Below are 25,230 nucleotides of genomic sequence, written 5' to 3' on the forward strand. Positions count from 1 at the left end.
TCAAAGGGGAAAAAGCCGGTCCACTTATCCGCCGCTCGATTTCCATATTTATCGTCGTATGTAAATAAGCGACTAAGTAAGAATTCTGTAGCACAGACCGACTGTTTCACTTCGGTTCCGATTTAATATCTATCTTTAGTCGTAAATTCCATGAACAACGAAATAAAACTAGTACCGTGAACTCGAAATAAATTACAGCTATAGGCACGAATAACTTCAAAATTGTGTCAACGAGGTACAAAGAGTTTAGCAAGGATAAAATGGGCACGCTCTCCTGATGAAGTTAATTAATCTCGAGTGCCAGATGGTACGACCAGCATGGTTCCCACATGAAAACGTGATGCGCCGGGGAAAAAAGGTTTCGTTTGCGCGACTCATTGTAACAAGAGGCGATAACAAGTTTTTCGCGATATTCCACTCCATATACAGCAACATTAGCATGATGTAGAGTCGCGTGTATGGTGAATGAAAATATAAGCTTGGGATAATATAATTGCTAGCTCATAATTGTTTCATACCGAACACGAAACTTTAGCGTTCATCATATTTAAAAGAATATTTATTATGAGAAGCATGAGTTTTAAAAAAAGATACAAAATGAAAGATATACAAAAGTCTGCAAATGTACATTGAGATATTCCAAGCAAATAATATCGATTATTTGCTTCTCAACGTACATCGATTATTTTTGGAAAATCATGTTATCGCTGAGCTATTGTACAGCAGGATATTACATAGCATTCTAACTACTCATGATGGATACGATGGATCGAATAACAAATTCCAATCAGTTATTATGTGATTGATCAAATAACCTATTTCCACATCGCTAATAATTACAATTTATAAATTATGCTCTCGTCATTCATTGGACATATGTATGTTGAATAGTATAGCATTTGTCGTTTCCAAACAAAAAGTATAATACAAAAAGGATTAATAAAACATATGGAAAACGGTTCTTTCAGGTCATTATAATCTTATAATATTTATTATCATAATGTTAAATTTTCTAACGCTCAATATTAAGCATTATATATATTATATTATCAAGTGTGCATGATTAAAAATTAATAAAAGAAGATCATTATTAATCGTTTGATTTCGTTACTAGCGCGGATGCAGTAAATTTTGTTAATAGCGATCGATCATTTCGATAATGAATTGGAGAGTCCCCTATTGATTAAATGATTAATAGATTATTCAGGCATTTGCAAAAAATATCCAAATATTCGCCAAACTTAATTTTAGCAATCGGTATGAGAGAATCTTTATACATGCCACACGAGCTCTAAATGACAACAGAATAATTACGGCATAATAAAATATCATTAGTATAAATTTGATCTCGCAACAAATTAAATAGTGTATTTTTGCTAAAATTGTTTGAAAATTTAATAGAGAGATTATTTAAATCTTACACAATTTAACGAAAAAATGTGTTTAATAATAGTACATGCGATATAATACTCTTAAAATGCAATATTTCTCGATAAAACGAAATATAGAGATATTCCAATAAAGTGCAACATACATCATACTAAAATGATACTAATATTTTTTCCAATAATTTATTGAAGTTTAATTTTCCCGAAAGCATATGAGACCAAAATTAAAAAATTAAATAGTCAAATAAAATCAGAAATTAATCAATAAATAGCTGCTTGCAGTAAATATAACAGACATTAATAAAAATTTAACTTTGTGAATTTTGTTCACAAATATTTTCACCAGCATCTGCCTCTATAAAATGCAAGAAACTAAGTTCCTTGCTCAAGGATCATTTGCTCTTAAATATTACACGCAATCGATCAAAGTCTAGCTCACCGACGGTAATCGCGCTTGTTTCTGTCAATAATTAGTGCTGTCTCGACGAGCAAATAGAACGTGGGTAAGGCGATTGCAAACAGGTCTGTCAATAATTATGGAATAGAAGTATTACAATATAATGATCCCCGCGGATGCGTAGGCCACGTTCGTGCAAGTACTCACAATTCAATATTAAAAATAGATCAATTTCACAATAAGGTACGCGCAGAGATATTATACTGGCCGCGTGTAGTACATCAGTTTAAATCCGCGAGCGCGATCTATCAGTACCAATTTTGCAAGCAATTCTCTTGAATATCGCGCATACACAGTAAAAAATTTTGTGTCAATGGAAGTCCACTCTCAATTTTGTGTTAAAATAACTCATTCATCGTGTTATTTTTGACATTTAGAAATGTTATAACATTCCGGACTTCCATTGACACAAAATTTTTTACTGTGTATGCAGCATGTAATTACGCGGTCTTATTAAAATGTATTCAACGTTTTCAGTAATCATTATTACTCATTTTCTATTTGTGTATCTAATTCAATTTTTACTGCCGCACGATTTATCGCTTATAAACAACGATAATTTTACATTTCGACCTTTTTAATCGTGTTTTATATTTACGTAAAATTCGTAGACGCATAAAAAAAAGTAATAATAATACATGAAATTTTTTCCACGATTCAATAAATGCAAAAAATCGCGAGAAATTTATTTTCTATTCTCTACGAGCATCACATTCGCTTTACCGCGACGAACGAAGGGAATGATCGCTTGCAAATTAATGAAATGCTCAACGGCCGTAAAAAAAATCGGTAACGTGCCGACAAAAAACATCGGGGGTCGCGTGAAAAGCAACCGATTCAAATGCAAAATTACAGGGTAACTAAATCACAGCACGTGAATGCAATGGCTGCCAGTTGCGGTGAGAAATTTACCGGATGCGTCAACGCGACGAAAAACAACCGCGGGCGCACGCATGGCGCACGAGAATTTAAATCTTGACGCTCTGGAAATCCGTATAAGTATAAAGCGGAAAACACATTCCGCGCGCAAGGACTGATGGCCCGTCACCGCATTATATCGGTACTCGATATCGATCTTTTTCTTTTTAATGGATACGTCGATAGCGCCGACTGTCTGACATTTCGATACGCTTTTATGGCAATCGGTCGAAGCCGCAAAACCTATTACGTATCGTAGAAGATGCGCAGCGTAGAGAAGTCAGAAGTCGGCGTGACTATCATGACTCGATCGAATCATATTTAACTCTTAATCAATCCATATTGTGATGCACGCATAATAAAAACTTTTATCTTCTGCTTGGCAAAACATGCGCCGTAATGCCACATACGTAGCAATTCGTAATAAAATTTGAAACATAATATATGAAAAACAGAGATTTAAACCGCATAATAAATAAAAATCATGGTATGTAATAATTAAAAGAATAATTTAATGTTTTCAAATATCCATGAAATATTTGATTATCTTGCTATTAAATCATTCTGGTAAAATCTTTTCCTTTTTCTTTCTTATTAAAATGTAAAACTTAACTGAATTTTGCTAGTACAATATAACTTGGTTTTATGATAACTAGAAATAGTCTAAACAACATGACAAAGTGGTTATAAAGACATATAAATTAATGAATTGAATAGAGAAGATCTATATTTCAATGTTATTTTGTTAGTTGAGTTTTAATGTAAGGGTCGATTTTTAAAAATGTTAGGTTCATTATTCTAGCAATGCTCCATGGAGTTCCTTTTAGAACGCGCAACACGTGAGCATACACCCGACTTTCTCTGTCTCTTGCAACGCTAATAAAGACCTTCTTAGAGCGCGTTTGTTTATACAATCACTCAGTGTTACCATTATCGAATTTGCAGCGACCTAATCTAAGAATTGCAACACTTATGGATAAATATTTAGATTTAAACATCCAATATTTTTCCATCACATGCACTGCTAGTGGCATAAATAATAAAGAAAGTAATATCTCATATTATGAAAGATATTCAGCTCGAGCAATTTGAAAAATGAGCGATCTTTCTCGTCTCACAATGATGAACGACGCAATTTGCGGCTGTGTTGCATCGGGTCATAACACTTACATTACCAAAGTACCGTGTCGGAACTTGTCGCGAGATTTGCGTGAACGTGACAATCTTACCTTAAGCTGATGTTGCGGTCGTCTGAGCGCGCCCTGGTCTCGTCGTCCACCCAGTCGATCGGCTTCCGCTTCCAATCCCTCCATCGTGGACTCCGCTTCACTCAACCAGGCCAAGAACTTGTCTAGGGACCGGTCGAAGTTGTGGAGCGAGTTCATCGCCGAGTGCAGTAGTTTCCCTCGATTGATGATGCTGGAAACGGATCGGTCGATACAGCATTACATCCGTGATCTACAGTTTGATTCGAAGCAAAGTTCCTTAACTCGAGACGCTATAGACGCGAATGGAAACCCTAGAGCAAATACGCCATGCTTGCTCTATAAGCTGTTCCAGAAGGTGCATTTCTTGATTACGATTTTTTAGTTACAAACTCGAATTAATCTTCTATTAAACAAAATTTTATTAATTTATTTATTATTCGCCATTGTTCCTTACAACTTAATAATTTTCAACATAAAATATCTTGATAAATAAGACACAAATTAAAAATTTATCAAAATAAAAATTGCAGCAAATTAACCAAGGAATGAGTTTTTTCTACCTATTTCTTTGCTTAGATTCTGAGCTGTAATCCAGAAAAAATAATCTGCTTTAAAACGTATTACATAAACGAGTATCAATATTTATATTCACACTAAATTCACTAGTTATTTTGAATTGATTTAATTATATACAATAACAATCTGTTTATAATTTAAAGTTTATTTAATTCCACTTAAGTTATTCATAACTCATGAATTTAATGTCAATAAAGACCGCAGGAAAATGCTTTAAAAGATTGCGAGAAATTTTCGCAAACAAATATAAGAAATTACTGTTACTCACCTCATATTGAGATTGTTGTATCTCTGGTTGATCGTTTCCGTCATTTTCTTCACCCGTGTCGTATCGTCCTGCTGATAAACCGCTATCAGCTTCTGAGTGAGCTGATTAAAAAGTTCGATGTGATGTTTGTACTGGTGCAGCTCGGCATGAAACGACTGCGAGGAAAAGAAAGGGAACGAGATTGTGAAATCGAAGACGGTGGGCCAGCGCGGGCGAAAAAAGGAAACTTCTATCTAACTCCGACTTCGTATCGGGTTAGAAGAAGCCGTGCCTCTTTTGCACTCGAGCCTCGATAAGTCAGCGAAGTTAAACCTTCGAAGAGAGCTTCGAATAAAAGTTTTACGCCGATATACCGTAAGATGCAACTTTCTTTGGATATCCGTCGGCACTGATTGGTCCCGATCAGACTTGCAAAGTGCACATTGAGATAAAACCTCCATATAAATAATGATTTTTTTTAGCAAATAAAAAACGCACACAATATCAATTGAAAGAAATGCTCGTAAAAATAAAATTATGTTATAAAAATTATAGAAATAAATAAGATATTAACCTCTCAAGTTACTCTCCTATCGACAACAACGAAATAATTATGTTGAACTATTTCATAAGCTTTTCTCAGAATCTATTCAGAAAATGAGACATGCGAGGTTCGGAAGAAACGCAGCAAATGCGTTTCAGTCAAAGGCAACGCGAAAGCACACTGTTGCGGAAATAAATTATTCTATGAATATCTCATTTGGCTCTTTTGAATCTAAACAGAGCTTCTCGCGCATAATGTGCTCCGCCGGCTGAGATCTCGTTGATTGAGACGTTGGAAGCTACATTCCTTCGCTACAACTTTTTTTCAGACCGCGTTATACTGTCGTATGCAAAGTAGGAAAAGATTACTAGAAAGGACTTATTACTGGGCAGATGGATTCCAAAACGTTCGCTCTCTTTAATTCAGCTTACGAATGGGAAAAGTTTGTGGCTTCAGAAAACATTTGCACTCGCGAACTTTTGATATAGTGTTCAGTGCTTGCGTAGTCATATTATATAATAATAAAAAGAATCTTACATTTTTGTAATGGTGCTACACTGTTTGCGGCCAACAGTAATCACATCTAATAAATTTTCATGATGTAATAAACTTTAGCATAATAAAAAATTTTTTTCATAATATTGAATGTTATGCCATCTGTATTCGAAAAAGACTGTAATTCACAAGCTTTACCTCGTACGAAATAATATCAGTCAGCAGATATCTCATTTAATATCAGTATATTCCTGATGCACACGATGAAAAATGCACTGTCGAAACATCTTGTAGTAAAAATAAGCCACATTACAAAGATATAATACCTCCATAAAACTAAAATTGAAAACATTTGAACAATAACAAAACGTTCACAACTGATACTTTTCAAAGTATAAATGTACTTAACTAAGATAGCTATCTTTACAACATCCCAACAGTGTTTCAACACAATTCAATCAAATCTATCGGCACTTTAATAGAGTTTCTGATTATATAAATTTCTGAATCTCCATTAAATATTTCGTATTCAAAAATTATTCAACATTTTCGATACTGCAGACAAGCCAAATAGGCAGACACATTATCGCACAGCACTTTTTTCTGTCTTTTTATTCTCACCATTCGCTAAAGACACTTCTCTCGGGTGGCACTAAAAACTCGCCGACTCGAAGAGCTAACGCGGTTACTTGCGGAAAGACGGAAAGAGAGTTCGATGTACCTTTTGTTCCTTGAGCTGCGCCTCGAGTACGTCAGCGGTGTGCCCCACAGCTCGCATTCTCTCGAGTCTAGTTTCCATTCGTGCTAGCCAGACCTCCACCTCGTTTCTCTTCGCCTCATATCGTTGACTGTCGCCCAGCATCATGTCCAACTGCGTCTTCCTTTGCATGACTTTTGAATTCGTCTCATCCCAGTGCTCCCTCAGCTTGGTGACTGCAACATTAAGCAAGCAAACGACATGGTTAGAATTACATTACTGCAGTTATAACTATTAATTTCTTAAGTCCCACGAAAACGAAAATCATAGCAAGTATTTTTGACACTAAAATCGCTGGAGCAACTTTAATTCTTAGTTTGCAAACTAATCACACCGTGTGACAAAAATTTTTGAAAATTGTGTGTACTAGAAACATGTATATTTGAAGGATTTCATAGCGCTGAATCCGATTTTAAAAAAGAAATTCTTTTTCACGCGCGCTATCAAGATTTTCTACTTATATAAAATAAAAAAGATACATATAATCAATATCAGTGAATTAGAATTAATATAATTAAGAGCACACACGATATGTTGAAGTTTCCTGAATTGCTCATGACGGACAGAAATAACATTGCAAATTGCTTTGAGCCACAAAGACATTTTTACGCCTTAAAAGCGTCGAGTTATCAAAGTGCATCGAATGGCTAAAGGAGTGAAAGGCATTAACATCATAAAATATTAATGCTACTATTCGTATGTGATACTTCTTCCTTAACATGTCATATATATGAACTAAGTCAACACCTCACTCAAAAAATGATATAAAATGTTAAGTGAGAAATATCACAAATAGTAACACTCGAATCATTATTTTTTTTATGTTTTCTTAAACCTTGTCCCATTATACCTTTCCGTACGTCCCTTGAAACAAAAAGCCTACGTCGAAATTCACGCCGTACACGAGGTATCAGTTGGAAACAATCCAAACTGTAAATGGCAAGTTAGAGAGCACAGCTGGATGAAGCAGGCGCAAAACACTGGCAACGATTCAATATCCGCAACAACAAAATTCGCACGCGTGAACATCATGTCCGTATACCTTTAAGAATGCACCTTATATGCGCGATGTTTCGAGAACGCATGTCGCCAAACAGCACGGAAACTAAAATAACAACAGTTCTGATAGAAAAATATTCCTTCATAAAAGAAACCCATAACGATTCTGTCAATGTACACTTCGCAAAAGCACGCGATTAATATTATTTTAATAAAAACATATAAAGAACAAATAAATAAAGTCAAATAACATAACGGGTGAAATAAAAAAGAATTCTAATTTCGATGAAAGCATTGCATTTGCATAGTATATCTTTTCAATTAAAATATCTAAAATATATTTCAAATATTCAAATATCAATGACGCGCTGCAGGGTATATTTTAAAAGATTTTAATAAAAGAAATTTTTTAATATAGCAAAAATATTTATCATCGCATAAACTTTTAACATGATAGATGAAAAATATCATGTTATATACAAACCTTGCAAAAGTTATAAATTTTAAGATAAAATATGGCTTATTTATAGATTCCTGAAATCCTAGATTTTGCTATTCATCTCTGGTTTTGCTTTTTCAAAAATCATAACAATAATCAATCCAATATAAAATAACAGAATTTATAATGTTTAATTATTGCATATTAATTGTTATGTATTAATTATTAATTATTTATAATTATTTAATTATTATATATATCATATTAAATAATTATATTAATATACATATTATATTAATATAATTATTTAATTATTATATATTATATTAATTGGTTGTTTAAGTACAAAATATAATTGCGTAATCAAACACTTGAAATTTGGATTACCTGAAAAGATAAGGAAAGAAGGTTTAAAAACTTATGTTAATATTTTATAAAGAATTTTATTTAGAACTATTTACTTCATATTCTACGCGCTATTATATTCTGAGCAAAGGTCAAAATAAAAAGATATTTTTATTTTTCTCGCAAGCGATAAATTGTAACAAATTACGGTGAATTCACTCACGGTGAAACCGTCAGGACAATTTGCATCGTAAAGGATTCGCGGATCTTACATATTCATGTGTTTACTATATTAATAGTTTCCACTATTCCCAAAGTTCTAACTGTTCCGTTTAACACGCCGCGTTTCATCTATTATTCAAATATATTAAACGACACGCGACACACTTATATAAACCAAGCAAGACTGCTTTAATAATCCGGTCATGAATAAGTTTCACACGTAATTTGGCAAAGGTGCGACGAATAAGGGGTTAAAAGACGGATCTTAAATGTGCACACGTACGCCGACTTTTCAAAAGGCTCGGCTCTATCACCTCGTTCGCTAAAGAACGTCGTGCGAAAGACGGGGGAGGGGGGGAGGGCGTTACTTCAATGACTTTCAACGACTTATTATGAGAGCAATTCGCCCTCATCGACCCCTATGCACTTCGACCTGCACTTCGAAGCTGCCCTTATTATACGTCGCCGTATATTTTTCTGCCTGCATGCAAATTACAAGTACTGAGATCAGTTGAGGAAGATTTAGAAGCGACGCTTGCTCCGATATATAATCCTGTCTAATTCCATACTAACGACAATCCGATGAATATGACGACATAGTTTTAATTAGTTCTCAATCCCGATTACGTCAATCTCTCTCGACAGAAAAACTGACAGTGATATAAGATATTAAAAATCGCCTTGAATAATAGATTATTATTAGCGTTTTATTTATTTCACGTTAACGTTCTAAATTATTTGAAAATGTGATTTTTAATATTCTAGTATTTACATTTTACGTATTAATTTTGGCTACTGACTTATTCCAATAGCAGAGAAACCCTTTGGTATTATTAATCCATTTAATTATGAATTAATATCATTAATCCATACATTTATCCAAATTTAACGGCTATATAATTAAAAGTTTGTTCAAATCATGTATAAGAAATCATTATAAGAAGCTGTTCATAACATATGAAATGCATTTTTTAAGAAATACATTAAATAGATTTCTCATATATTGTATATAACTATAGAGAGAAAATAAAGAGGATACAACACGCATCTTTCTTCTGTTCCCTTCCATTATATAAATCAGACATACAAGGGAGCAACTGACCGAACACTCGTTGTCACGTCCGCTAAAACCTGAAGAAGATTAATGCGTTCCCGGTTGAATGGACTTTCCAGATGTAAGGAAACTCACGTTAAGATAAAAAGATATTTACTTCGAAATTACATTAATTGAACATTATTTTCATCAATAAAAAATTTCGTCAAGCTTTAAATATAAATGCGTACACTCTTTCAATTTTTATCATCTTTAATATTTCATCTTTGTTTATTCACTGAAAGAATTAATAAATATATTATATAATTGAATCCGCGCGTTACGCGATAATATTAACTATCGCGATAAAATAACAAATAGTTTTTTTTTTTTATTTTAAAGCTCAAGTTTCAATAAATACGACTTGATTTTTTCGTAAATCGATAAATCTCTTAGAATAACCGCAACGTGAAACGCGAACGGCAACTTTCGTATAGATAAAACTGCGGGAGTTATTGGAAGAAAAATATATACAGTATCACACAAGGCACACGTGGAATGAGTTATCGGCACACCTGAGTCTGCCAACGACCTCCGCCATAGCAAACATACACGTACGTGTTGCGCGAACTATAGTATAGATTATGCAGATAGTCATATATACATGCAAAACTGACGAGCGTATTCACCGGGGAGTCACAAAGTTGCCAAGAACGCATTGTCTATGAGACTATCGAGATTCACGGTATCAATGGAAGTCTACATCGCGAAATACTAACGGCTCACAACGTTGCTCTCCTTTCTCTTTTCCTCTCTTTTAATTAATTCATTAATAAATAAAGTTCCATCTCAAATTCATAAATGATACTCAAATACTTTGCATAGGTTAATTCTGGTGTAAAAATAACAAAAATTATTTTGTTCTTATTATTATCTAACAAAATGGTGTTATAATAGAAAATCCATATATTTTAATTTATTCATTCGTTACTTAGATCGACAAAAATGCATTTTGCTCGTTTGAGGCTAATTAGGAATCAGATCGATATTCTCAGAACGTTTCTCGATAGAAGTAACAGAAACGAAAATCAGAAGATTTAAATAGATTCTTTTTCTCTCGTAATTCTCTCATTTCCATGATACCTAAAGTATCACTATTATTTTCTAATGAATAGTTAAATCTATTTAAATAGTATTCTTATATTCTTATAATACAATAAAATATATAGCTAGAGATATAAATAAGCTATGAAAAAAGATAAAATAAGCTATAAAAAATGCGGGATAATCATAAAAAGATGCCAATTTATCTTTGCTAGAAAAAAAATGTAAAAAATTAATAACAAATGGACAAAAATAAACATATTTACTTTGTACTTCTTAATTTGTATACATCTATTATATTATGCGCATTTCCAGTGTATATCTATGTTATAGAATAAGTGAAGAAAGTATTTAAAACGTGCTTTGTCGGATGCATTTTCTTAAGTATAAAGTAGCATAGATACTGTAAGTAGGATTATTCAATAATTATTTCTCCTCCATTTAGCAACTCTTCAATGCAAACGTATTAAAATATTCATGACGATCGCCACGTTTTACAAGCGATATAATAAAAATTAAAACTATATTATGCGTCAACACATAAGATTACCATATAATAAATTCGCGTTTGCTGTAAAGCATCATGTCTTAATCCACCAACAGCGTCAACGCTGTCGAAGGTGCAAACATTACGGACAAATCGAAACGCGGATAACTGCGACAGAAAGATGCCGTGCCGAATAACGCTCAACTCCCTGTAAACTTCGTTAGCTTGACTTCTCCTAAGATTTCTACGGAGCCTCGCAAGTGGATTACGTTCGAACGCAGGCCGACAAAGTTATTTGAAAGTTACACGCTTTGTTCATTGTTGTTCCGCACGGTAGTTCGAAGCGGCGCGGTATCTCGATCTCGAAACAAATAAAGATAGAGTTGTCCAACTAACGAAAAGGTAGCGAGCTCCGACAGCGAGTTAATTTAATCCGTATCTAAATTTAATAAGCTGGCGTGCGCAGCTCAATCCTCCTTCGGCTCTCGAAAACGAAAGTCATCTGCGTAACTTTTGTCACGAAATTCTAGGAACATCGATTTACTGACATTTTTGTGTCAATGTTAAACTTATTAGAGACTATATAAGAGAGAAAGAGAGAGATATTATATAAAACTGATATTATGTCAAACACTTAATAATAGATACTAAAATGCTACTCAGAAATGATTTTTTGCAAAACAATATCATAAAACATTAACTACGTGAAAATAACATTCCGCCTGTTCTCTTATGAAGATTATATAAAAATTATAAGCCACTGAAAGCTCGGCAACCTTATTTTTTACAATAAGGGATCAAAAAAAGTCGAAAACTTTTATCGTTAAAATTCAAACGCGCTCCGGCGAATTTCTTCGGTTTACTTCTTGCCGCAGGGAAAGTTCCAACTAAACTCTTGAGAAAGATTTTGCGGTAATGATCGAGCAAAGTCGCATATATTATGTACCACTAAAAATATTCTTTTACAAGTTTCTACAGAATATTATATTTTAATAAGAATGTACAAACAATATGAAAATATTCAAACATAAAAGTAATTTTTTATGATAATTTGGAAAGTCAAAAGCTATAAGAGGAACAAATTGTCAATGTAATAAACATTTATAAAGGATAAACATTTATGAAAGATAACGCACACAAATGTGACAATTACTGGAATGTAACTAAAATCCAATACGACATAACATTAAATAATTTATTATTAAATTTCAATCGTGGTAATATTAACCTTAATCACAAAGCATTACAAAGGGATTATAAACCGCATATAATTATCTACTTCCAATCAATATATGTTGTCCAATATCCATTAGTAGTGATTTCACTCCAATCCTCACCTCGCACGGAAATTATTACAATTCACGTAAGCAAGAAAAATAAATTTCTCAACCGCCATTTCGTATTTAGACTTTGCCTCTTTTTCCTTTCCCTACTACAGATTTTACACACAGGCACGTTAATCGCGTTGGTCTCACGGCGCACAGACTGCTTTGCAAAAAGTGATAAGACTAACGGAAGCGCAAAGGGGGAGAGCGAAGAATAATACAACCCGGAAAGGGTGAAGCGGATAAAGGAAGACAAGGAGAAAGCCAGCGAGAGGCCAGACGACGCATAAAACGCCGGAGGTATAGGAAACTTTACACGACTGAAATGGAATTCCCGATAAACTTCGGACTCATCGGCTCCCGAAGTCGTCGTCGTCGCTTTCCGACCGCGTGTGAGCCCCTCTTCCATTACCGGTTCTGTAGACACAGCTTCTTTCCGTTTCACATGCGAGACGGAGAGAGGAAACACGAGAAAGAAAAGCTGAAAACCGGGAAGAAAGCCGGGGGGGGGGGTGGAAGGCGCGGAAAATCGCGGCCCCGGAATGAGAAATTGCGAGACGCACGGGCGGGCGCGTCGACGCGGATACGTGAGACGAGTGCCAAGCGGTTGCGTTTTCGAGTCCTTACCGCGAGATTTCTGCGCCAAAACTGCACGCACTTCGCTTTACACCCCGAGGGGGGAGACGGCGCGAGAACAATATCCTTATTGTAGGTACGCGAGGAAAATCGACTGACAGAGGCACTGTGTGATATACGTACACCCGGTTCTTATATCTTCGTAAGAAATTCGCGTCAATAAAGAATTGTCTTTGCGTGAAGAAATGTCTTCGTCGTCTTCGTATATACGCCATGAATGATTTCAGCGACGACCGCGAGAGTGTACTTTAGCTCTCGTTCGTGAGAAACAAAACGGGAACGGCAAGGGAAATATCCCACGCGTGAAAAGAAACAAAGCGATGCATTTCCATAAGATTTCCCTCGTAGAAAGCGTTGCGGCGAAGTGCATATTCTTATTTCTTTACGGCGCATCTCGGGAGACAGATAATAACTCCGCCGCGTAAGTGGAATATTCAGATGCGCAGCATCACGGTTATGTACCTATCCCTTCTTTCTCTCAACGGAAAGCGCGCGTAAACCGATTACGCGGTGTGCAGAAAGTTCTTTTCGCCATCTCCTTCAATAATATTTCTTAAATATTGATCTCTTTATACAAGATATTACATTCAGACTCGGCACACCGTTCTTTCTATATGCGTTTATACTTCAGCATCAACTTTAAATTCCTACTCCACCTCACTTATCACGTTATTATCCGAAAGTTCACCCTACTTCTGAAACTTTCAAGCGCTTACTATTAAAAACTCTGTACTCTCTGTCCGACCTGTATGATTTTTGTTTTTATTTCTCCGCGCGAAACGCAATAATGGGAGAGCCGCGACTTTAGAGAATAAATGGCGTATAATAATGCGACGTCTCGACTGAATAGAAGTTAGCCGTACGCGTCTATCCGTACCGCCGCGTCCACGTGACTGTCCAACCCTAGGCACCAAAAACTTTTGCAATATTCTGCGTGAAATTTCATTATGTACACACACATACTGAAGCAATTCATACGTTCAGCTCATTCCTACTAATGCACTACGAGTGTAAACTCATTGAGCGATAAGCATACGACAGCTATTAAATATACAAGAAGTAATGCATGAAGCGGGAAAAGGAATCGCTTATAAAAAAATATACACGCAGATTATAGCGTTGAAAACTTCAGAATCCTACGCAATACGCGCAAATGCACGGCAGTTTCTTCATTTGAGAGATGAGAGGGCATAATACCGTTACTAATACCGGCAACAGTTTTCTACGATTAAATTATTTTCCCAGGTACCGAGACCAGCTTTTTCATAAGCGGGCTGTCTTTTGCAAAAACAAGCTTTCTCCTTACTGCTGAGCGTAACTCATTGAGCCTGCCTAAACCATTGCAGCTATATTTCAATCTTTTTACTCGGCGCATTCAATTAACTCGGACATAAATTTCAGCGCTACACGCGATATATATCCGTGCATTACTAACCCTTTTACTACACCTTTAATAAGATGCTCAGTTATTCTTTAATAATAGTAAATCACTCTTTTTCCACGGCTTTAACGTCCCAGTAACGTGAAAATCCGTACCACGATCCGTGGCACGCTTATTTTTTTCGGAGATGATTGATCGATACAGCACTGGTACCGCGCCACGCGTCGGAATTGCCGTGTAATTCCTGCAAATTGTTTGCAAATTGTGCGCTATTACCGTCCATGAATTAGAACGGGATAACGATGGCAAGCTATGGCGCGTATTTTGCTCTTGAAAGAAGAGCGTAATTAACAGAGAGAGAGAAAGAAAGAAAAATTGCCTATTTTTAGTAAAATTATTACAAACTATATTGCAATCACATTAACTAATACGGTCTACAGATTTTTATACAATAAATAATATATATTAAATAATAATAATAAATACATGTTTAAAAAATCCTGAAATAAATTATTCAGATATCTATTTATGAAATACTAGCTTGATACCCGTGCTTCGCTACGGTAACACACATTTTACCCCTTTTCATCCCCTTAGGGGTCGAATTTCTAAAAATTCCTTCTGAGTGGGTGCTTACGTTATGAAAGGAATATACTCCCCGAATTTCATATTTCTGGGTTTAGGAATTTGGGCTGAGCGTTGATGAGTCAATTAGTCAGTCAGGACATTTGTTTTTGTATATATAGATTTCGCAGATGTAATTTTTCGAATTAAAAAAAACATTAAAATTCATGTTTAAGTCGCATCATTTTAAAAATTGAAAAAGTATTCTGTCAGCATCAACTTAAGATAAAAATGTAATAAAGTATTGCATTGCTGCTAAATTTTTTCACTCCTTAAAATAACGTGTTTTTTTTAACTTGATGTTATCGAAATATCTCTTTGTTATTTTTAGACAACCATATGTGTATATTGAAATAAAATATATACATACACAAATGGAAGAAAACAAAAATCATATTATTTTGCCTGTCAACAATAAAACTTCCCAATGAAGCTCTGCAATCTTCATGCTCGAATCGTTCCATTACAAGAATGAATAGATGGAAATGCATTTATATACTTCGTCCCGACGTCACTAACTTCCCTCATTGCAGTCTTACAACTAAGTATTCATTATTTTTCAAAAAGCCACGTCGGCGTTTCGAAGAACTTCCATTCAAACTTTCGTTCGCATGGAAAGCATATAAACTTCATCGATAAAATGTATCACACATCATGTATCATCGTACACTTAGTATCGCCATCCGTTTTCCCCGGTACATCTAATGCCTTATGTAAAGAGTTCATAGAACGGCATAACAGTGTCGGGATGGTATTAAATCGATCTCGCTGTCGAGTTCAATTGCATCCAACGGAGGATTCGCTGGAACAGGATGTCAACGGATTTCGACGAAAATCAGATACGACCTGCACCACTGCGCCAGCTGTCGCGTAGCCCTGAGAACTTTCAGTTGGTTTTAATGCGATTAAGCCGTGGAAGGAGCACGAGGAGAGGGACAAATCAACTCTCGCAGTCCACTATACGAATATCCTGAGACAGAGTCCGAAGAAGGACCGGAATATATAATTGCGACTTCGTAAAGGCCAATGCCGTGCGCAGTCCCGGAATTAAGATCAAAGGAGACGATTTTTTTTTCTTACAGAAGTTCAAATATACGAGTTCCGAGTTCGAGGACTAATAATCACAGCCATCGTTTACAACTCTCTCTCTTCCCGAAGTTATCAAAAAACAGACTAGCAACGACATTGTCAGAAACAAGAGCGAACATTAACAGCGACGGTTAATTACGTGCTTGTATAACCCCTTCCAGTCTGAACTTGCCTTTCCTCCGCTGTCCAACAGCGGTGCGAGGACTGTTTCGCGACTGTGTAACTGCGAAAGTTCGAACAGTTGATGTTGCAAAGAGTTTAAAACTAATTAAAGCCGCGTCATCCGACTTTATGAAGAATCTTGTTTCGCCGCGTGACTGTGCGAAAAACTTCTTAATTTTAAGCGATATTAGCGACGTATCTGTCCATATTTAATCTACGTTGAAAATAGAGGTGCATAAATTCAATTTAAGGCAGAATGGAAGTTATCGATTACATAACGGTCTGCTCAGCCTGTTGGAGCAGCCCCTCCAATCGAAAGAATTTTTAATTAAACGCTTAGACAGCCGACAAATATGATATTATCCCTGTCTGCATTTAGAATAGCGGAATTTTCAATTAAAGGGAACTGTCGAATAATAAACCAAATAAAGCCAATTAGAATTTGGATCGAATATCTATTGGTTACATACATATTAATACAGTCTAACAATAACGAGAGTGATATTTTATATATAAACCAAGTAAATAATATTTTAAAAACTATTTACAACATTTTGAAATATTTACAAGTCATCAAATTGTTTGTCACACTTATATAAAAAATACATTTGATTTAAAAAATAATATTAAATTCTCAATTATATATATGCTTTTCCCTCAAAGAATAACTAAAAAATCGGTTTTAATTTTATTGTTGAAAAGTTCTTCTTAAATATCGCGGGTATTGATTAGGTGGTGCTACCAAATCGATCAGGAAATATTCGCCTCTGGAATATTTGAACGGGCAAAGAGACGCAGTTCAAAGCCGGTTATTACCGAAAAGCGGTGCTCTTTCCAGCCTCGATTCGCCGCTAAGTCCGCTCATATATCTACTCGCGCCGCATCGATATAGACACGTAGATCCACGTGATTTTCAACTGGGTAAAGGCACGTTGACCGTGAACGATGCTATTCACCGACGGCGTTTCCTACGAATTTCTGTTCATTTTCTGAGCGCGGGTGAAGCGGGACGAAACGAATGGGCGATACGGGTATCGAACATCGGAATTGAGAATGGTTAACCGCGCCAACCAAAAAGCAAGAGAAGAGGGAGACCGAGAGAAAGAGGTAAAGGAAGGAGGATGGTTAGAGCGAAAAAATGGCGAGTAAAGGGTAACCGAGGGGGAAAACAATGTTTCACAATCGCGTGCTCATACTCGGAGATAATTTTCGCATGTCGAGCGGCGGTTCCGCGGCTCCGCCGCGCCGCTTCGATATCTATATTGCAACGCAGAGATTGCACATTGCGCAGTTTGTCTTCTTTATTGGCCGCAACAACGATGCATGCGTCATACATGTGTCGCACGCAATTCCGGCCAACAAACATCCTAATGAGGTCCATTCCTTACTCGAAACGCATATAAATATCGCTGAATGAAAACGCATGTACTATTCAAAAGAACGATAGAATATTTTTTTCGCCGCGTGTCATTTGTCTGAAATAATCGCCAGGCAAAAAGCATGTCGTTGCATATTTCTCTCTTTTTGCAATCACAAAACTCTTCATGTTTTCCATTTTGCAGTGCCAAAAATGTAGATTGGTGCAATACTGATACGATTCACGGAAGATTCGTGATGCAATTTTTCACATGTTGCGTCAATTTCCACGGTGTTATTTCTTAAACATGGTGTATTTCGCACGGGAAATATCGACCGAGTAACCGAGTTCACTTAACACTTTACACACAGAGGAAACGAAAATCGTAACTCGATTCTACAAATGTGTATTAAAGCACTAGCCTAGGTACAATACAAGCCGCAATATAAAGTTTCTCGCAAATGAAAACGTTATTTCTGCTACGCTATGTTAGTACGACATACGGCGGTATTCTTTTCTCTTTCATTGCTCTCGCTTAACGAATCAAATATACCTTCGTTTGCAGACTACATTTGCTCGCGCTGACAAGAAAACTAAGTCAAAGAGCGTCTCACCGTCTTCATTTCCATAATATAAAATTAATAAAGATGTCTTATAATTTAAGTTAATTCGCGTACATGTTGCGAATACAACTTGCGCATATTATTCACGTAATGTACGTTACAATATTAAAAAGTAGTACAGTAATAAAAAAAGTAAATCTAATGAAAAATATATAAAAACCGACACAATAATATATTCATGAATAATTTCATGAAAAGCACCATCCGAAAAAGGCTGTTATGATGCTTAATAAGTTTTTTCAAAGAAAGATACCCGAAATCTCTTTGATTTCAATATATAACAAATGAATATATCTATAGTATAAAGATACACATTGATAAAGATTAAAACATAAGAATAATACAGTTAGCAAGTAATTATATTGCCTGTTTATATATATATATAGAGCGAAAGTAACGTTCGCCATAGAGTGGGTAGTTTCGGGATAGAAAACAAGAGGCAAATGAGTGAAAAAACAAGTAAAATGGCAGATCAGATCACCATTTTAATTGACCCTCTTCACCCTGCCGACCTTATGGTTCTTCTAAAACTGCATTTGCACGGAAAGCAGATACTTTCTATGCAAATCGATGCGATGTTAAGTAGCTCCTTTGCCCCTCGCTATTCCACGCTTGTCCCCGTCGTTTAAATTAAGCGACTTAACATTGGAAACTACAAAACGAAATCAATTTAATCCCTAAAATTAACCGAAAAGAATACAATAACATAATTATATGAAATTATATGACATCAAAACATGACAGATACAACAGATCACAAATTTATTGCGATTTCATTAAATTAATCGCGGACGCTTTTGCTTCAAAACCACGGACATATAAATTAAATAAAATCATATTATAGAGAGGAGAAATAAATTGTTGTCGTGTAAGCGAAATTTCAATTTCGCTGTAGAGTAATAACACAACGTTCGGGAAAGTGCTGTTGCATACATTTTTTATTCGAAAACTTCGCGGTGTCGGAAAAAGTAATTAAATTACTTACTAATCGCAAGAAAACATTTGCAAAACATGTTATTCTTTAATCTCGCGTTACGAATTTTTGCTTCCTTCTTTTGGCGATGTAATTCACGTTACTATTACGAACTTTAAAATTCTTTAGTGCGCAATGTAGTACTTAACAAATCTTTACTACCACGGTAATCTGCTCGTTAAACATTATTGGTTCGTATTTGATATCACGGATGACTGGCCGTCCGTGTCGAGGATCCCCATCGGTTTTATCGTAATTTATCTGAACTTTCCACCCTTTTCTTCTTCCAGACAGACGGCCTGGACGTGACAAGAAAACAGCAAGTAGCTTACGAGATAAGCGGTCACGCGTATCTTGTCGAATCGAAGAGGTGACCGTTGCGACCGCGGTGTGAATAACCTTTTGTCCCTTCCGAAGAAAGTCGTGCAATTTTTCTCCCCATCCTAACGAGGTCCCAATTTCCAAAGGCGCACCAATAGGATTACGGTCTATTCCCATGGCCGAATATCTGAATTTTCGATGAACCACATTCGCGCGCGCAGAGAGATTCGTGATCATACCGAGGTATGAGATACCAAGAATATGGTCAGAGAAATCCAAAGAAATCCGCCAGTAAGTCTGGCGTCGACATTTTTCGATGGATAGTAGTACGACATCTTTATTGACCTTCCGCGTAGCTGGAACTCAACCGCAAAACCGTTATACTTTCGACATACTATCCGACGCTTTTTATTAATGATAAATACCTAGCGAATGTACAAGACAACTATAAAAGAATGGACGTTAATTATCTAACGACTTTCATTAATTGCACGTTCTAAGGGGGGAAGGGGAGTAAGAATATAAACTGGCAGCATACCCACTTGGTATCTGAGTTATCCTGGTAATGATAAAATGATGAAACATAATAACAGTAGCGGATGCTTGAAAGGCATTAAAAGAGCAAAGTATAACGCGGAAACACAAATGTTTTCTGCCTTTTTTTTTTGCTTGTGTTTGCCCTCTCGTTACTACGTCTGACAGTGATAAACTCAATCTACTGAGAAAGCAAAAGCATACGCCGGACCGGTTTTACACGCAACCGTAACTGCGAGTTATGACGTTCGCGCCCCTCAGTGCAACGCACGGACACGCACCACCCTCCACTCCAGTACACCTCATTCAACCCTTTGGTTACAGGTGTAAACTGTTGTCGTAGTATCTATCCCAAGAGCGTAATGGACGCATGCGAAAACGTCATTCATCCTGAAAGCCATTCTTTCAGGCTATCTGAATGCAAATATTCATCACGTTGAACTCCACCCTAAGATCAGCAGGAAATTTAATAAGATTCGCAGAAAGCTGCAGTGGTATCGAGAATATCGAAAAGGGAGATTAATCAAGAATAAAAATCCTCTTCATATAAATATATCTTTCATTAAAAGGAGCATTATCAAAATTGATTTTTTAGTCATGTTTTTAATTCTTCATTAATATGATAAATTTCATGTATCTTAAAATCAATTCAATAGATTAATATAGATAATTTTTATACTCATTTGCTTGCAAAAATCCTTCATTAATCATTATGTATAATATATACATATATGCAATACATATGCATTTATTGATTTAACTTTATTAATGATATATTATATTTTCATAAGCACAACCTTTACTCTTTTGATAGAAAAATTATTAAAAAAGACTGGTTCTGACAATCAAATATGAACGCTCGATATTCCTTATAAAAGAGATTTTAATATCTCAAAGAGAAAAAGCGGAATCGCTAGAAGCTAAAAAATTAACACTGATATAATGTAATGACATTATGTCGGTAACAATGTGATAGCAATTTGCTTCTAAAGCCGATTGTACGTGCGTGTCAAATACGCCAAATAGTCAATAGATTTTATTACACAACTTTTAGTTTATTGTCTGAGTTGGTTTATACTGCGCATGATACGAATTCCCTTTAGATAACACAAACTTTCTCATTATAACAAGCACGGAATATTATCTCACGGTATCCTCGGTATTTCGGCAATTTCATCTTGTTGTTCGAAACGTACAATTTCTGTAACTAATATCAAGCGCGTCGCCGAAAAACTATCATAACGCAAGAGGAATCTGTGGTACTGATCGGTCTTAAAATCCTATCAATACATAAAATGATTTCGCGACGCGACATTGAGACCAAAAAAGATAAATTAGAGATACGAATATAAAGCTGTAAACTGTGTTTAAAGCATGGCACACAACGTATGTGTCTGCAATTCCCTTTGACTGTAACAACTCTCAGTTATATTCGAGTAATACATAGCAGAGTTGTGTTGTAAACCACGGGTCGTCAGATCAAAGGGTAGCATAGGGTTCTACGAGGTTTTGAAGAGCTCAGGAAATTCGTAAATGAAGGTTGCCTAGTGCAGACACGCTTGCGGTAAGATCAATCGCTCACAGTCTAATCAGAACAGAGCACATATGAGAGAATATTAATTATCCTACTATCATCCAGTGCATGCATATTTGAGTAATTATTTGAGTTAATTGTCACGATCAATAAATCTTGGATCGATAATTCTCATCAATATTAACACAATTAATTTTCGAATACATACATATAATAAAAAGTATATAATTTGTAATTTATCCGTATGTACAATTTACATAAATTATAAAATAATAAAATATAATATATATATATATATTATAAATTTTTTTTGTTTTATTTGTAAGACTAATACAATATTGTATATTTTATTATTCTTACGAATCAAATAAAACTAAAAGATCTTGTATAAATTTTCTCTTTAGATTAGTTGATTGCGTCTGTAATACTGAGATGAAATGTGACTAATTACAATGATAACAAACCTATGTTCAAAGCAATACGTAACAAATTAATTTTATTCATTCAAAATGCCTAATAAAAAATATATTGAGAACGCACCAAACCCTTATTTTAAAGTAATCTTTCTCGCAATTTACTTCGATTTTCCAATATGTTACTCTCTAAACGGTACAGTTGAGCTTCGTCTTCTTAATCTCAGATTCTTTTGCCGTGTATGGACCTACCCTGATGAGGGCTGTAGTCAGAGCGTCGACGGCCGCGACCGTCTGGCGAGCCTAAAGGGTGACCTTCCGGTAGGGGAGAAACCACATCCGACGAACCACGTCTTGATATAGCGCCAGATGAATGCTCGGAGTCCCTGCGATGTCTGACCACGTGCGGCGAGTCCTGAGGGCTACCGTGACCAGAGCTCATCGGTGTCCTCAGCGGAGAGCCGTGCGACGAATAAGGAGAGCCCGGTGGCAGTATCTTCTCGGTGCCTTCGAGTGAATATCCGCGTAACGAATCGCACGAGATGTTCGACACGAATAACGGAAGACCGGCGGAGGCTGCGCAAATGAACCGCCAAAAAAACGCAAGAAAGAAATACCGTCATCAACATACATTTCTTTGATTTAGCATCCGATGTTTGGTAAAACAGTCGATATACCGAAACAGTACTTCAGCATTTCAAATCTATATTAATTTAAAAATAGCTTCTAATATACGTAAGAAAAAAAATACTTTATCTTTCTAACAAATTTTTCGAATATATTTAACAATATTTTAATATTTTAAATATTGTATTATGCATACATAAATACTACTATTTTTTTTAATACGACTCGAAATGATCACCTTCTATATAAATATTTAAAAATTGTGTTTACGCTGAAAATTGTTTTCTTCATTGGAAATATTACGATCAATGCTCGATCATTGCGGAATAAACCGCGAGCAAGTCGGTTATAACTGAAGCAGGCCTACGGTGAATATATTGAAAAAGCAAGCATAGGCTAGTAGAACTCTATTACGGCCTAAATAAAATGAAGCTTGCGCAAACAAACGCAACGTACACACGTCGCGTCCCTCCGCTGGGTGCACGTGACATTTCAGACCGAGGTAAATCACGAGGATAAAACAAGGAAACGGCGCGTACAGAATAACGTTTTTTTCGAAACAAGTTTCCAATTTCGGACCGAGCAGACATCGCGCGTTCGACTATCTTTTAATCGCGAACACGTCGAATACATCATAGCTCATCTATCAACGCGGCCCAATTACACGCTCTACCGATCCTCGCGAGATCAATGAACGTCCAACTCCTCACTGCGCGCCTATGACGTATAATTGATCGAACGCCATCGTTTGATAGCCGTCCAACTCCTGACGTGCGTTTTACGCGATTATAATTAGATATATATAAAATCATATAAATGTAGGTATACAATTTATCTTTCTAAAGGCTAAAATCGACTACATATGTGTTATATATACTTCAGAGATCTTTTTTTTAACTGCAATATGGAATAGTTACGTACTTTTTAACGGATATTAAAAATCATATTGCATAAGAAAAATAGTGATCGTTTCAAGATCGAAATATTAATTAACTAAGTGACATAGTTAAAAGTTAAATAATTTCATTATTATTATACAAAACAGATTTTACTTTTTATGTAATTAGCAAGTTATGTTTTATCAAAAACGTTAGAAATACGCATGTATATTAAAATATTTTAACTTCGGATTCGTTAAAGTGTATAGATGAGGAAAAATTCCGATGTATACGGAATATATTTCCATTGACAATAGTCCATCTCAATGAAGCGTCTATTGTTCAAAAACACAGCCTCCACGTTCTTTAGAATATTATATAACCGTCGTTCACAGCGGAAGTTCCGGTACCTTGATGAACGTTCGACGGATGATGAGAAATTCCGGATGCGGCCGCCACATGCGCGGGCGGAGGGTGAACGAGACTGCCTGGTCCAAGAGGGTTGACGAACCCGTGGATCGGATTCCCATGCATGGGACTAGCGTGGATCGAGCGCGATGGTACCATTCCGGGCAAAGGTATCCCTCTCGTTTGTACCTCGTGTGCGGCGGAGGCGGAGACGGAGGATGCAGAAACGGCCGTGCTTGGATGACCCGGAACGGGGCTGCTGCCATGTATGGAACCTCTTCGATGCTGCGACATAATTGGAATTCGATGACGCCGTGAACGGGTAAAGGTAATAGTAAGGAGAGGCTTAATGCTCCCCAGAGATCGACGACATCGAGGAGTCACTCGAATTCACTTCGGCGAATGCTCGTCGCTGATATTTTCGATCCTCGTTCCAGTTGTCCCTTAATACGTCACGTTCGAGAACGTACCATCGAGAAATGTGGAGAATTTGAAAAGATAACATCCGCAGGGTGGCCGGTATCGCGATAGTTTCTCCAATTGAACGCTCCTCCGCTTCCAAATATAAAGAATCGTTACGAGCAGTTGTATTAACGCAGCGTAATATCTCTCTTCTTTTTATCTCATCAGGAATCAATATATTTCTAGCATCCCACTGTTGTAAAATCTCAATGGACTCGATGAAATTTGACCCACACCAAACTCTGTTGCAGATTTTCCGCTACTACAGAGCGAACTCGATATCTCACGTATTATATTTCGGGTTATGTATCCATTCAAGCAGACAATCCACTGTAACTTAACTCTTTCTCTCCCCTATGAGTTTCCTATGATTTCTCTGCGAGTTTGTCGCAATGCAAGCAATTCACATACGTTTGCAACTGCTCTCGCTCAATGTTTTATAGAAAATATGATTTGTGTTATAATAATTTTCTTCTCCTTTCAATAATGTCAACTTAACTGATTATTTATCTTTAAGAAAGTGAGCTCATATTACACTTGATACGATTACCAACGTCTCGTAAGTGCCGTGCTGTGTCAAAAGTGCAACTCGCGGCACATTTATCGTATGTCCTTTGGCAGGAATAATTAACGTCGTTCCATCTGCCAGATGATGGTCCCTCGC

The 25,230-nt window shown here is 36.1% G+C and overlaps 1 protein-coding gene across 11 annotated transcripts in view; it reads right to left on the minus strand.

The window, feature by feature from the left end:
• Positions 1–25,230, minus strand: part of LOC139773086 (dystrophin, isoforms A/C/F/G/H) — a 470,778-nt gene that overhangs the window by 286,840 nt on the left and 158,708 nt on the right. For all 11 annotated transcript variants that reach the window (XM_071707318.1, XM_071707327.1, XM_071707317.1 and 8 more), the window contains 3 exons: positions 6,555–6,766; positions 4,816–4,970; positions 3,993–4,182 (listed from right to left, as the gene is read on the minus strand). In XM_071707318.1, coding sequence (XP_071563419.1) covers positions 3,993–4,182; positions 4,816–4,970; positions 6,555–6,766 — 557 coding nt within the window. The remainder of the gene's footprint in view (positions 1–3,992; positions 4,183–4,815; positions 4,971–6,554; positions 6,767–25,230) is intronic.

The sequence above is a fragment of the Temnothorax nylanderi genome, unplaced genomic scaffold, assembly GCF_030848795.1.
Source record: "Temnothorax nylanderi isolate EJ_2023f unplaced genomic scaffold, tnyl_v1.0 TNYL_tig0057_pilon, whole genome shotgun sequence".
NCBI classification, from domain to species: domain Eukaryota; kingdom Metazoa; phylum Arthropoda; class Insecta; order Hymenoptera; family Formicidae; genus Temnothorax; species Temnothorax nylanderi.